Source organism: Pithys albifrons, chromosome 8 (assembly GCF_047495875.1).
Source record: "Pithys albifrons albifrons isolate INPA30051 chromosome 8, PitAlb_v1, whole genome shotgun sequence".
Classification (NCBI taxonomy): domain Eukaryota; kingdom Metazoa; phylum Chordata; class Aves; order Passeriformes; family Thamnophilidae; genus Pithys; species Pithys albifrons.
Genome location: NC_092465.1, coordinates 15,079,560 through 15,093,081, shown reverse-complemented (window position 1 = coordinate 15,093,081; position 13,522 = coordinate 15,079,560). Strand labels below are relative to the sequence as shown.

Here is a 13,522-nt window from a genome sequence, read left to right as displayed (position 1 = left end):
ATGTAGACTTTTATCTTAATCAAATTAAATGTATGTTTATTTGATTGGATCCTTAATTTGCAGTTCAAGATTTCATAAAATTTCAGTTTGTGCTTATTTTACCCTTTTAAAGATCAAAATATTCCTATAAATTTGTCTCTTGAACTGTCAAAACTGAATGGCTGCATCTTTTTTATTCTATGCTTTAAGAGTTAAGAGTTCAGTGTATAACACAGGGGTGCTTTGCTGGTGTCGTGTAATTCTCATCTGAGCAGTGACTTTAGACATTGTGGTAACATACATGAATGATCCAAAATTATCTGACTATAATACATGCTTAGAAAGGCAACAGAAATGTTTATCATTTTGAAATTAAAAATTTCATTATCAGTTCTTTTGGAAGATGCAACATTGTCACTTGGTTGAATGCATTTTTGTTTGTCCTGCAGTAGTTGCTAATACAATTTGATTCTTAAAATTATGATGTTGCAAAAAACAAGTTTTATTTCCATGTAACTGCAAATGTATATACAGGTATAGTTATTGAGAAATTTGTTGCATGACTGGTGGCTTAATTACATGTGTGCATTTCTATGGTAATGCCTGTGAAACAAGATACATTTCTTAAGCCTGGAATGCTCAGCTGCAAAGTGTACATAAAAACCTGTTATTGGTTAAATATATAGCGCATATACATATATATATATATATGTATAAAATTAATATATACATAGCTAATGTACCAGTGTGTCCAATATTGAGTATTCTTTGGTAAACAGTTCCACGCTGAATTCGAAGTCATAAATCTGTTAAAACATTAAAACATATTGATAGAAAATAATGTGTTTACTTACAGAAGCATTCATTGTACTCAAAGTAAGTTTTTGTATTTTTTACAGATTTTAAGCCTCTATGAGGTTCCTCAGCATAAGTAGCTTGTTGAAATACTTGGTATATTGGAAAGGACAGAAAATTAATGTGGAATTCAGTTCTGGTATAGGATTATTGAATGGGAGTTCATGGCCTTTGTTAAAGGAGGTTCTAGCAAACTAATAGTGGTTGCTTTATCTTTTTTCTTATAGAACGATGTTAGAGTCAAGTTTGAACATCGAGGTGAAAAAAGGTAAAGCAGAAGTCTTGTCTCTTAATTAATTCTAGTTTTGTTGTACTTCTATCATAAAGTTTCATATAAACTGTTCAGAGTGTTTCAGATCTCTTAAGTATATTTGGTTTGAGCTTAAATTTAATTTTGATAGGAACACACTTTAAAGAGAATTAACTGAAATGTGGGTTCTAAGTATCCATAAATGCAGAGTATCATACTGTTGCTGTGTTCCATGGAGAACTCTTCATTTGGTTGCTGTTCAAATAGATATTTGTAGCCTTGATCAATTAGTTAGATCTTTAGAATAAATCTCAAGTTTGAGTACAGCAGAAAATCATTTTTTTGAATGTTAATTTATTGTTACTGTAACACCCAGAGAAAGAGTTCTAGATCTTAATTGGACTGTACTTTGGAGGTACCAGTCTGAGACCTGTAAGAGGATAATTTACTAGATTCAGAGTCTTATTTAATCAGTGAAAATTTATTTTCATTTTGTATATGAAAGGCGGCTGATACACTTCCTTCAAGTGTACAAGCATCTCTATATATCACTGCTCTGATGGCTTCTCAAAAGCTTTTACAGAATTCAGTGTACAATTCCATGCAGAATTGGTTGTGGACAACCCATTTTTCCTGCCTGTCCCTTTCTGAAAGCATTAAATTTCATTCTGTCTACAGAGAAATGGTTATAGAATTAGATCTTTGAAAATACTTATGGAAAAAGGAAATAATATCCTTGTCATGCTATTTGTCAGTATAAATGGTAAATTTCTTAGTTGCTTCAGAATGAAACCTGTGCTCCTTCTGGGCAGCCTTTGGTGTGCTGTGCAGGAGTTGTGTGTGTGTCAGTGCTGGTTACACTGTGTGCCCTCTGTACATGGAGCAGTAAAATAGCAGGAAGTTCCCCAAGTATTAACATTCTTTAGCTTCTGTCTCTCCCTTCTCTGAACATCACATGTAGAAGGGCATCAGCAATGGTTGAGTGCTATAAGTAATTTGGAGGAAATAAATCTTCTCAAAAGCTTTGCAAAACTGGGGACTCTTCCAGCTGACGATTTCTTGAGAAATAAGGGAAAGCTGGAATGTAAAACAGAGAGGTATTTACCTGCTGCCAGTCTGCACAGACAGTGTATTTTGCAGTTTACTATAATTCACTTTCACAGTGAACTAAGTTAATCAATTCAATATGAAAACAAGCATAAATAAGTGTGTGCAAAGATCCCTTTCCCAAGCTTTTATGCTGATGGGCTTAGCTCTGTTTTCAGCTGTCCCAAGTAAATTGATCCTGCTTGCCCAGAGGTGCTGGGCAGCCCAGGCTCATTGCTCAGCATGAGTTATAATGCTTTTATTGCCTGAACTTGTAGATCTAAAGATAAAGTAATGAAATTATGCAAGAAAAATAAGTTATGCAATGGATTTCTCACTAGTTTTTAAAAAAGGGATGTGAAAAAGAGAAGTGATTTCAGACTTGCTTTCAGTGGTGAATGTGGCACTTTGTTCCAAGGAGCTTGTGATGTGATGCATGGAGTTGTAGGCTTGCTGCACAAATTGTTAACTACAGTGGGAGTTGGTGTTCATTAGTTTTGTTTGTTTGTTCATATTTTTGTTTTGGGTGGGGTTTTTAGATTTTATTTTTTTAAAATAATTTTTACTTGGAAGTGGCCTGGCTTCCAGCCTCATTTCAGTAAGAAAAATTGTCCCCTAACCAGTATAATGCTGACTGAACCACTGATGAAAGGGACAGTTACCCTTTGTTAAATTTTCTGCTTCACAGAATTTAAGTGCTCTTTCTTTTTGAATGTGAAATGAATGTACCTCACTCAACACCTTAGTCACTTTTAAAAGCTTTTTTTTCCTCACTTAATACTTTTGTATCTCAAAAAAAATACAATAGTTTTTGGTAGTAAGAGGTCAGCTACAGGCAGTTTGGTGAGTTACAGGCAACTGGTTTGATGAGACACTGAGTTAACAGAAAATCTGTGTTGTTGACCTACAACTGCACCATTCTTACAGGAGCGCATTTGAAGCACAGTTAGTGATGGACTGGGCAGTTTGAGTGTGTAGTTCATTATGGTAAAGATGATGACATTTAGTTTACCTTCCTCAGGTAGTCTTCTGGATTCAAAAAAAAAAAAGCAGAGTGCAGGAGTAATTCCTTTCTGATGATTATGCTTGTCAGCCCATGCTAATTCATTGTCTTAGTTGTCTGGAGTAGAAAGTTTTAGAAGTTTCTAAGAATTTGTCTCTGAAATGGAGGATTGCAAAGCATTATGCAAGCCATATGGAAGCAAGTAAAATAATCATAATGAAATCTAATTCTGTGCCTGATTATCCATTTTAACTTTTTCACTGCTTGTCTTTTTTTCAAGTCTTAAAATATGGAGGACAGTGAATAAAGCATAGCTTCTTCCGGTCTTTATAGTAATAGAATTAGTTCTAAGATAGTTCTCAAGTAATGAGTTGCCACATTTTCATAGGTAATGGACAAAAGTTCTTTATAACTTAAATTGTTTTTCAGGATCCTGCAATTACCAAGGCCTGTTAAACTTGAAGATCTTGCAGCTAAAGCTAAAGTTGCTTTTGGACAGACTATGGATTTACATTACAGCAATAATGAGGTAATATTCCATGTCCTGTAAATTCTTGACTTTCACATTGATTATTTTAAGGCTGAAATTTGCTCTCATAAGTAGTGGGAACCAACTTAGTCCCCTGACAAACTCCCAGATTTGTAATGTGTGTGTATTTTCTCAATTTTTTCCAATTTAATAACAATATTACAATAAATGCAATGACACAAAGAGAAATTGACTCTAACCCACAAAACCTGGAAGTATAACCCAGCCCTCTGGGGCACAAACAGAATGGTGTTCATTAGCTCCTGTGCTGAGACTGATGTGGTTCCTCCGAGTACAAAATAAAAAGAAGGGAAAAACCTGTTGGTGCAGATGACAGTCACAGTCTGGTCAAGAGGGGTGGTCGCAGTCCTGTCAAGGTTCTGGTTCTCCTCTGGATCCTGTGAGTGGTCCCAGATGTCTCCAAGTGGAAGCACTCAGTACCTTCTGCACTGGGTGATTAACTCTGTGAGTCATGGGGTATTTTTGAAATTGTTGATGACCCATTAGCAGACATGACCCCTCAGGCTGGGTGTGAAGGTGCTAACGACTCCCTGGAGGGGAGTTATCACAGCTCTTATGTCACAGATGTCTTTCACACCCAGCTTACAGCCTGAGGGGTTGGGTGTGCCCTGGGCAGTTGCTGCAAATGGTCCATTGGTAACAGTTCATGAGAAAGGAGATGGAGTGTGTAGAATACACAGCTTTGGCCACACCCACACAGTGATAAACTGGTCCTGCCTGGTCAACTAGGACAGTCCAAATAAGGATAGGCAGGAGATGGATGAAATGTTTCATGATCAGTGTTGTATCTTAACAAATTATGTTTCAGACTTGGTTAGAAATGGGTAAATTGTCTTCCTGATCTGCCACAGTCCTGTTGTGTGACTTTGGGCAAGTCTTTACCTCTTTGAGCTTTATTACAAATAACATTTATCTTGTCTTGTAAACTCTTTTCTTTCAGAATTAATTTTGTTTAGTAATTGCTAGAACGCTCCATTTAGTTACTGTTTAGATTGGAGAATGAGGCTTAACTGTTGCTTCTTTTAAAGTGGCTGGTTCCCAAAGATTGCTTGTGAGCAGTGCCAGCACTGTCAAGCCACTTACGCTTGATCAGCATTACTTCCGGCTTTCCTTTAGAAAGAGGGATGGAATTATTAATAACAAATATATTTACAGATGCAGAATCCATTCTTAGGAGTTCCTTCTGGATTTTGCCTTGAGTCAGCAAAGTGCATGAAGGATTATTGTGTGGCTTTGCACAACATAACTGCTGTATCTAATCTGCATCTTTGCAGAAGAAAATGCCAGTAATTGCTCTCTGTTGGTTATGCACTGCATTACCCAGCACTTCAGTGAAACTGATCCTCAAAATGAAGAATTCCAACAGAAGGCTTTTGGAGATTAGGAATGTCAGAAGTGATGGCCCTTCATAATGCTTTAGCCTCAGCTCCTTCCAGTGGTAGATTTTTAGGCATTTGAGTAGGTTTTCTGCTTGTCAACTTCTGCACTAGTTGGCAAATCATCCCATCACCTTTCAGAAGTGGGATGGTAATAATAACGTGTCATTTGCATTAAAACTGCAGCTGAACAAATGAGCCTACCCTTCATTTTATCAAGACCCTCCTCCTCAATCCCATTTCATTTTGTATAAAAGTACTTTATTTTGACTGGTGATGTATTAAGCATCACTTACTGATGCTGTTTACAAGCAGAATAGATTTAAAATTCTGTATTTGTGTTGTTTCTTTGTTACAAGCAGAAGTTGTAATTTACACTTCTGAAACAGAAGCCCAATCTTAGTAGTTACAGAACTCCAATCTCCGGTGGATGTTTGTGGTGTAACATTTTCTATTCTAAAGATACATGTATGCCAAGGTAATTCCAATTAATGAGATCCAAGTAAGATTCTAGTGAGGACTAGAGTTGTATGTGGATCACATCTTCCTTGAGAAACTAAGGATATACCTCCTTAACAAGTTTTGTTTTTCAGTGGAGAGCAATGCAACTTCAAACAGGCACAATTGTAATATTCGAGGTACAAAAATCTGCTTTCTGGTCTGTAAAATAGGACTTTTACTTATCTTACAGATGTGTGCAAATTTAGGTAATGGCAAATATATTGACCCTGTTGCACTTGTTTCTCTGAAACTTGTAGGAATATAAGTTGCATATATGCAAAATGGTTGCTCCTTGGTTGTGAAGGCTTTTTCCACCATGCTGTACTTAGTGAAAGCATCTGAAGGAAGAGTTAAGGTTGGCCTGCAGGCATGTTGATGCTAACTTGAGGGATCATTTAGTAAATTTTATTTTCAAGTTGTTTGATATGAAAGGAAAAATTCCCTTTATTTATTTCTCTGCACTTTCTCATTTCTTTCTTGAGCCCTGTTTAAGATTTTTCTTTCCCCCCTCCCTTTTTTGTAGCTTGTAATTCCATTAACTACCCAGGATGACCTGGACAAAGCTGTTGAACTGCTTGACCGTAGTGTACATATGAAGAGTCTCAAGATATTGCTTGTAATACATGGAAATACACAGGTATGAGTTGATGTGCTAAACATCTTTTTCCTGTTTTCATATTGATGTGTAATTTGTATCGTTTCTAAAAGATGGCATTTTTCCAATTGAAAATAAAACTGATTGCTTCTTGATTTCACATTAAGCATCTATTAGCATTTTGTCATGGCTCAGTTTTAACTCTTTCCTAGATCCTGTTTTTTCTCTTTGTTTGCCTTCCCTACAATGGTAGAAGAGTATTCCTTAGTAGGATGATAAAGTGATACAAATTTGAAAAGCACATAAAATTTAAGTAACAGTAGTTATTTGAAACTGTTCTTTAAGTCACATGTTGGTGATGCTTCTCTGTGGGAAGTTCAGTGTTTGTTGTAGCAAAGAGCAGTGGACTGTTGACTAAATGCTGAGGTAATTTAGTATTATATAACAAATCATGGCATTGATATTTCTAGGATTTGGGTACTGGTACATATTGAAAATGATTTTTAAAGAATGAGAATGAGCTACTAAAAAGATGAATTGTGATATAAATTGGCAAGCTGCTTTTGACTGCTTGGGAAAAGAAATGCACTGCACAAAGCTTATAAAGTTTACAAAGTATTTTCATTGTCAGCTGTATAAAGTAATAACTGCAGGTTGTAATATTTATGTATTTTCAGTCACCCAGTGTAAATAATGTGGAACCCTTGCCGTCACTGGAAGATTTAGATAATACAGTATTTGGTGTGACAGACAGAAAAAGGCGACTGTCTGTAATAGGTAAGGTAATATTTCAATAGCTTTAATAGTAAAAATTGTAAAAAATTCCTTTGTAGTATTCTCTTCATGAGGATTTTGCGCTCACCACACAGTGTTTGAATTTCTCATACTCATCAATAACTCTGCTGTAGAGTTTGCACTTGGAGGAGTGGATTTTGAAAGTCAAAAGTGGTTTAAATATAAATAATTATTTAAATAAATATAATACAGAAAATTAACAAAAGTCTCCACAAGCAAATAAATGTATGTAGAATTATTTGAGGTAACTGATGGATAACTTAGAAAGCTGATGTTAATACAGATACAGAAACGAGCAACTGAAAAATCTGTTCATATGCAATGTATTGCCTTGCTCAATTTAGGAATCCCATATTTTTTTAATGTGTGAATATTTGTTTAAGGTATTTATTTTGGCCTTGATATAACCTTTTTGCTTATTAATGTTTTGAAGTTGGCGTGATGTTAACTTTCAAATTTAATTATGAAACTGGAGAGTTTAATGAATAATTTGCCAGACAATTTAATTAAGTTATTATGCTCTTATTATGAATATATGTATTTGTGCTCTTAGAGATGTAATATTCTGCAAAGTAAAACTGCAATTCTCAAGAGTTGGAAAGGATTAGTTGACATGGGCCTAAGGGTTTGGATTTTGATTTTGTTTGAAAGAAGAAATTTACCCAGCTAGATGTGTGGGTGAATTATATTTCTGTTCCTGTATAGTGAAAATTCTTTTTAATACAGTTGAGGCAACTCTGCCATAAATTTTTCACAGTTCCTGGATTGCAGATTTTAAATGCTGTACTTAAGTGTTATATTGCACAGGTATTTGGGAAATGCCTAAAGGAAGAAGCAATCCAGGCAGGCTCAGTGCCTGTGAAGCGTTTGAATAAAAGGCCTGGATTCTGGGTTAGCGCAGAGACTCTGACTGTGACCCTTTTCTTTCAGAAGGTTCTAATACTCGTGACAGGAGTTCACCGCCCCCAGGATACATTCCAGATGAGCTGCATCAGGTGGCTCGAAATGGGTCCTTCACCAGTATCAACAGTGAGGGTGAATTCATTCCAGAGAGTATGGATCAGGTACGTGTGTGAGTTAGTAAAGTTAAAAGTTTTTGTTAGATTGCTTTATGAAATACTGCTGAAGAATATGGAATTGTTAGAAAGAACAGCAAAAAAATTGATGATAACTAGAAACCATGATTGACGAGAGAAGGTCGAAATAATTGTGTCAGTCTTCTAGGACCTGTTTTTATTTCTCTGTAAGTCTCTTCAGTTTTTTAAATATGTTGCTACAAGGGGAAAGATAGTATTCTTAATTCCCATGATAGCTGAGTGAGGTAGTGATAAATATAAATAACAGCAGAGATGTCTACATTAGAAAGCACAAACCCCTTTATTGTAATGAGAAGGATATATAAGCAAGAAAGTTTTACCACTTTCCCAGGTAATTAAAGGAGACTTTAAGAAAGAGTTTGGATCTGTCAGAATTATTTGGACTCACTTGATATTTAAGAGTTGGGCTTAGTGATCCTTGTGGGTCCCTTCCGACTTGGAATACTCTGTGATTCTCTTGAGATTCTGTGTTAAGGTAGAGGCAAGGGGATGGTGGTGGGCCTGCCATAAATAAGCTCTGAAATATTTTTCAATATTTTGACCTGTTTTTTGTGTGAAGATCACAAATGCATGTTGTTTTTCTTACCTGCATTACTAGTGTAGGATATCAGCACACTCTGCAGGAATAAAAATCCTAGTCTCTGAATATCAAAATTGCCCTTAAAAACAGCAGGGAAAGAGGCAGGAATGTAATGGCTCACAGAATTGGCAGTGGAGAAAGAGATGCTTTAAGGAGGAAAGAAAAATAATGCTGCATACCCAAATCACTTCAAATTGTTGTTGACATTGGCACTGTATTTACAAATGGCAAGAGGCAATGGTTTTTATGAGCTGATTAAATGAGAGGCAGATGATAGAATAAAAACAGAGGCAGAGAGATTGTGCAATTTGTTGCACAATTTTAATGACTGAGCTGAGAATAGAGACTGAATTTCCTACTTTCCAGACCTGGGTGCTACTCATTGTCATAGCCATGTGGTCAGATCCAGCTGAGGTGTGGATTCATTCAGTGAAAGTATTACTTTTGACCTGAACCAGGTGTTTTTTGGTCAGTGACTGGTCAGACAGACAGATGATACCTGAGGCTTGGGATGTCCATTCACTCCTGAGTATTCAAGAATGATGTAACCTGTCATACACATTGCTATGTAAGTTGTCAGCAGGCTTAAATTAATGAATTTTGCTTTGATGGAAAGCCAGGTTAGTTGAACCTCAACAGCCTCAAGAGCCAGTTTGGGGTGTTGGGAACTTACAAATTCTATTTGCTCCCTCCCATCTAAGGTGCAACATCACCCTGGCAAGTGTTGGGCATGCTGCCTTTATCTGTCACTGCCTGTCCCACAAAAACGAGAGGGGAATTTGGGACTGGAGTGCTTTGCTCTGCTCTGCTGTTGATCTGTCTGAGCACAGCTGTTTTCACTCTTGACAGCAGATCCTTGCACTTTCTCTGCAGAAGACATGATGGGTTGGGTGAAAGTGGGCTGTGGGCTGCCATTTGGACCATGCTGCATTAGGTTATGGAGGTAATTAATACAGCAGCAGATGGGCTTTTTTTCCGTTCCAGGACCACATGTTCAGCATGAGAAAAGAAGAATAAAATTGCTGAACCTGTGGTAGGTGTTGTTCTTCCCAATACAGAGTTCATGTAAGTGTTTGAGTTTGCAGAGTGCAAACTCGCTTTCTGGACAACATTTCTTTAATAAATCCTTGATTGGCATTCAGCAAAGTATGTGCCCAGAACCTTTAAGATGCAACACAGACCATAAAAATTAGAGGGGTAACTGCTTAACTTAGAGCAAAAAACTGGTGTCCAATTCATAGAAAATAACACACATTACATTATATACCAAGACAAACTCCATTTTAGGAAAGACCTTGTTTTAAGACTGCAGATGAGCTTTTCACTCTGGTTTTACTTGCTCTTATCTGATTTGGATTTGTTTTTGGTTAGGTGTTTCAAAGCAGAAACCTTAAAGTATTTTCTTAAAAATAAAAAAAACAGACTTGAATTTGTTGGTCTTCCTCTGTTTGTTATTTATTAGATGCTGGATCCATTGTCTTTAAGCAGTCCTGAAAACTCTGGCTCGGGAAGCTGTCCCTCACTTGACAGCCCATTAGATGGGTAAAAATTATTTATATTCATTATTTATCTTTATTACATTGCATAGTGTATCAGTTGTAACGTATAACAACTCTCCAGTGACAGAACTTCTTCCAGAAATTCCTCTCCAAGTTACAGAACATTTATAAAAGCTTATTGAAACTTAATTGCTTACTAATGTATGGAAAATACAGTAGCTTTATTTTTGAAATAATTTGTGTTTGAAACTGAAAAAATGAGACCTCAAATCCTACAAAAAGTTACTGAAGATTTTTACTAAATGTTGCCAGGTTTTACATATGTGTGAAGTATGTTCCCTGGCAGGGAGCCAGTCCATTAAGTTTACAGTTATTGGGCACTGCCATATGGAGTGGGCTTTCCTTTGCCACGGCGGAGGGTACCACTTCAAGAAAGATGGTAGAATCATTTAAAGACTGAACAGACAATCCTGTCCTTTTCTTTGCGATTACTGTCCATTCCTCTCCCTTTGTTCCCTTTGCAGGCTTTCCTCTTTTCTTTGTTAAAGCAGATCAGTTACCAAGAGGCAGCGTGTGCTGGGGGGGCCTGGGGCTCTGTTTGGGTTGACCTCTGAGGAGATTCATGTGTTTTGAGAGGGTCACTGTCCACCAGCAAAGCCAAGCAGGACATACTCCTGTTTGGCTGATGGTTGGTCAGGAAAATAACCTTGGAACTGCTGTACAACTCAGTGCTATTTTATTTAATTGGTGAAAAGATAAAGAGTTGGAAATCACTGCCTGTGGCAATTAAATCAGAGCTGTAGTATTCCATAGTACCATTTAATATGAGAAGATGTGACTTGAGGACACAAATACATTTGGTCTAATAGACATTTTTGAGTTAAATAATGAGTCTTCATTTCACAAGCAAGAAGACAATAGGTGTGAGAAGTATTTTATGGCTGTAGTGTGATAGGTTATACACACGGTGTTTAATGTAGCTCCATAGAATAGAAATTCTATCAAGTTGCCAAATTTTTAGGGGGTTTGTGGGGTAGGGGTAGATGGGGAAACAAAGCAATCTTAATACAACTCATATTTCTTCTTCAAAACTTCTTTTGGTTGTTTTTTATTTACTTAATTTGTCACCTCTACTTAGTTTGTTTTCCTTTTTTTTTTTCATTTAAATATTTCCTACAAAGATGTAGGTTTTGTGTCTCCATTTAGCTTCTGTTAGAGAAATTCTTACCAGAAAAAGGAGGACATTGTTTTGGTATGTTTATGGAAATATACTGTAATCGATTGCTCTGACTGGCAATCCCATCCATTCCTTTTGGTGGCTGGGAGTTACATACCAACTGTAGGTAAGAAACAATGTGATCATGTAAGAACCAAAAATTCTTCATCATTCTATAATTTAACAAAATCACTGTCTTAATCCTATGACTTTCACGGAGAGAAGAGGAAATATTTTTCCTCATTAAAAGGTTCTACAATTTCTTTGGTTAAATTTCCCCACGAGTTTTTGTAGGCTGTGTAACAGATTTTGCCAGTCTACAAACCTTGTGATTAGCCACAAAGATGTTAAACATAACGGTGTTTCTTTGTGGCTTTACTTCTGATAATTCATGTTTTTACTAATATCATTACTCATTAACAGAAACTGTTGCTTTCTTACTATATTAAGCTCAATAAGCTTTTCCATTTTTACTGATCTTCAGTTGTTATAGATATCTGCTAGATTTGAGTTTCAGAATTGAGTTCCACTTTTGTAAACTGATGCAGCAACTTGTATAGCAGTAGCTTTTCATCAGTTGCAAAGAATTATGAAACAGTAAGATTAAATGTTGAACTGCTAGATTAATAGCAATTGTAAGATTCTGTATGTTCTTACACTTCCAGGGACAACTATCCCAAATCTCGGATGCCAAGAGCACAGAGCTATCCAGATAATCATCAGGAATTCTCAGGTAGGCAAAAATCCCTGGACATACTAGCTTTCCAGTACTGTTCTTCTTGCAAATAGTAAGGCTTAGAAGGGACCTTAACATTGAGAATTACTATATTTCACAAACTTAGTATGGTAAGAGAAGGCAAAGCAACAAAATCCAATCCAAATGAGCACAGTAAAAGATACCCTGGAAATACAAAATCTTTCAAATGTGTTCTTCCCAATTATTATGTGTGACATCATTGTTAGTGTTCATAGTGTAACTATCTGCTTCTGTGAAAAGAACAAATGTTGCTTTGCACAGGGGCACACAAAATTTAGTTAAGCTGGACTGTAACATCCCTCTCTTAAGTTGGTGTATAGCCACGGTTAATGTATTTAATTTATAGGATGTTGTGGTGTAACCACCATAGGCAGCTGAGCCCTGCACAGCTGCCCGCTCGCTCCCCTGCATGGGACTGGGGAGAGAACCAAAGGGTAAAAGTAAGAAATTAAAAAGTACAAATTAAGATACAAACATTTATAGGTAAGGCAAAAGCTGCACACACAAGCAAAACAAAACAAGGAATTAATTCACCACTCCCATCAAGAGGCAGGTGTTGAGCCATTTCCATAAGTGCTCCATCACATCTGACAGTTAGTTGGGAGAAGAAACACCATTACTCTCAATGTCTTCCCTTCCATCTTCTTTCTTGCAGTTTTTATTGCTGAGCACAACCTCCGACAGTATGGGATATCCCTTTGGTCAGCTGGGGCCACCTGTCTTGGGTGTGTCCCTTCCCAACTTCCTGTGCCCCGCAGCCTACTCCGTCAGCTGGCAGGGCAGTGTGCGAAGCAAAAAACCATCTTGATTATGTGCAAAGGTGCTTCAGCTATAACTAAAATATCACTTGTTACCAACAGTGTTTTGGCCACAGATCCAGCACATAGCACCACATGGGCCACTGTGAAGAAAATTAACTCTCTCCAGCCAAAACCAGTATGTGGGGCCTTTATTTTCTCCTGTGTGAAATAAGGATCACTTTGAAGTGCTCATGACTTCTGTAATTGAAAGCACTGGAAAGTGAAAGGATGAAGGAGAACTGTGTGCTGTGCCTATAAATTAATCATGAGCAATAATGCTTTTTCATACCATATTCTGGCTGGAATCCAAGTTGTTGTGCAGGGTTCAGACTGCGAAGTGCAGTGGGTAACCTTGGAAGTGCTCTGAAGTGTCTGTCATGGTCATGCCTCTCTACAGAATTTTGCCGTTGAACAATAATTAGTTTCCAGTAAATCAAAGGAGGCTTGTGGGTTTTTTGGTCTATTACATACTTAAGACTTCTTTTCATTTTGTTTGCAAAGCTTTATCTAGGTACATGTGTGATGGTGAGTTTTTTCTTTGAAGGATTTTAGGGTTAACAGATTGCCCCACTATTAAATGAGA

At 36.9% G+C, this 13,522-nt stretch overlaps 1 protein-coding gene across 5 annotated transcripts in view; it reads left to right on the top strand.

Annotated features, from left to right (window-relative positions):
- Positions 1–13,522, top strand: part of MAP3K2 (mitogen-activated protein kinase kinase kinase 2) — a 53,706-nt gene that overhangs the window by 22,048 nt on the left and 18,136 nt on the right. For 3 of the 5 annotated variants that reach the window (XM_071561623.1, XM_071561620.1, XM_071561621.1), the window contains 7 exons: positions 1,062–1,102; positions 3,603–3,702; positions 6,124–6,237; positions 6,873–6,972; positions 7,921–8,054; positions 10,130–10,209; positions 12,048–12,115. In XM_071561623.1, coding sequence (XP_071417724.1) covers positions 1,062–1,102; positions 3,603–3,702; positions 6,124–6,237; positions 6,873–6,972; positions 7,921–8,054; positions 10,130–10,209; positions 12,048–12,115 — 637 coding nt within the window. The remainder of the gene's footprint in view (positions 1–1,061; positions 1,103–3,602; positions 3,703–6,123; positions 6,238–6,872; positions 6,973–7,920; positions 8,055–10,129; positions 10,210–12,047; positions 12,116–13,522) is intronic. The other 2 variants (XM_071561624.1, XM_071561622.1) reach the window with 1 other exon arrangement.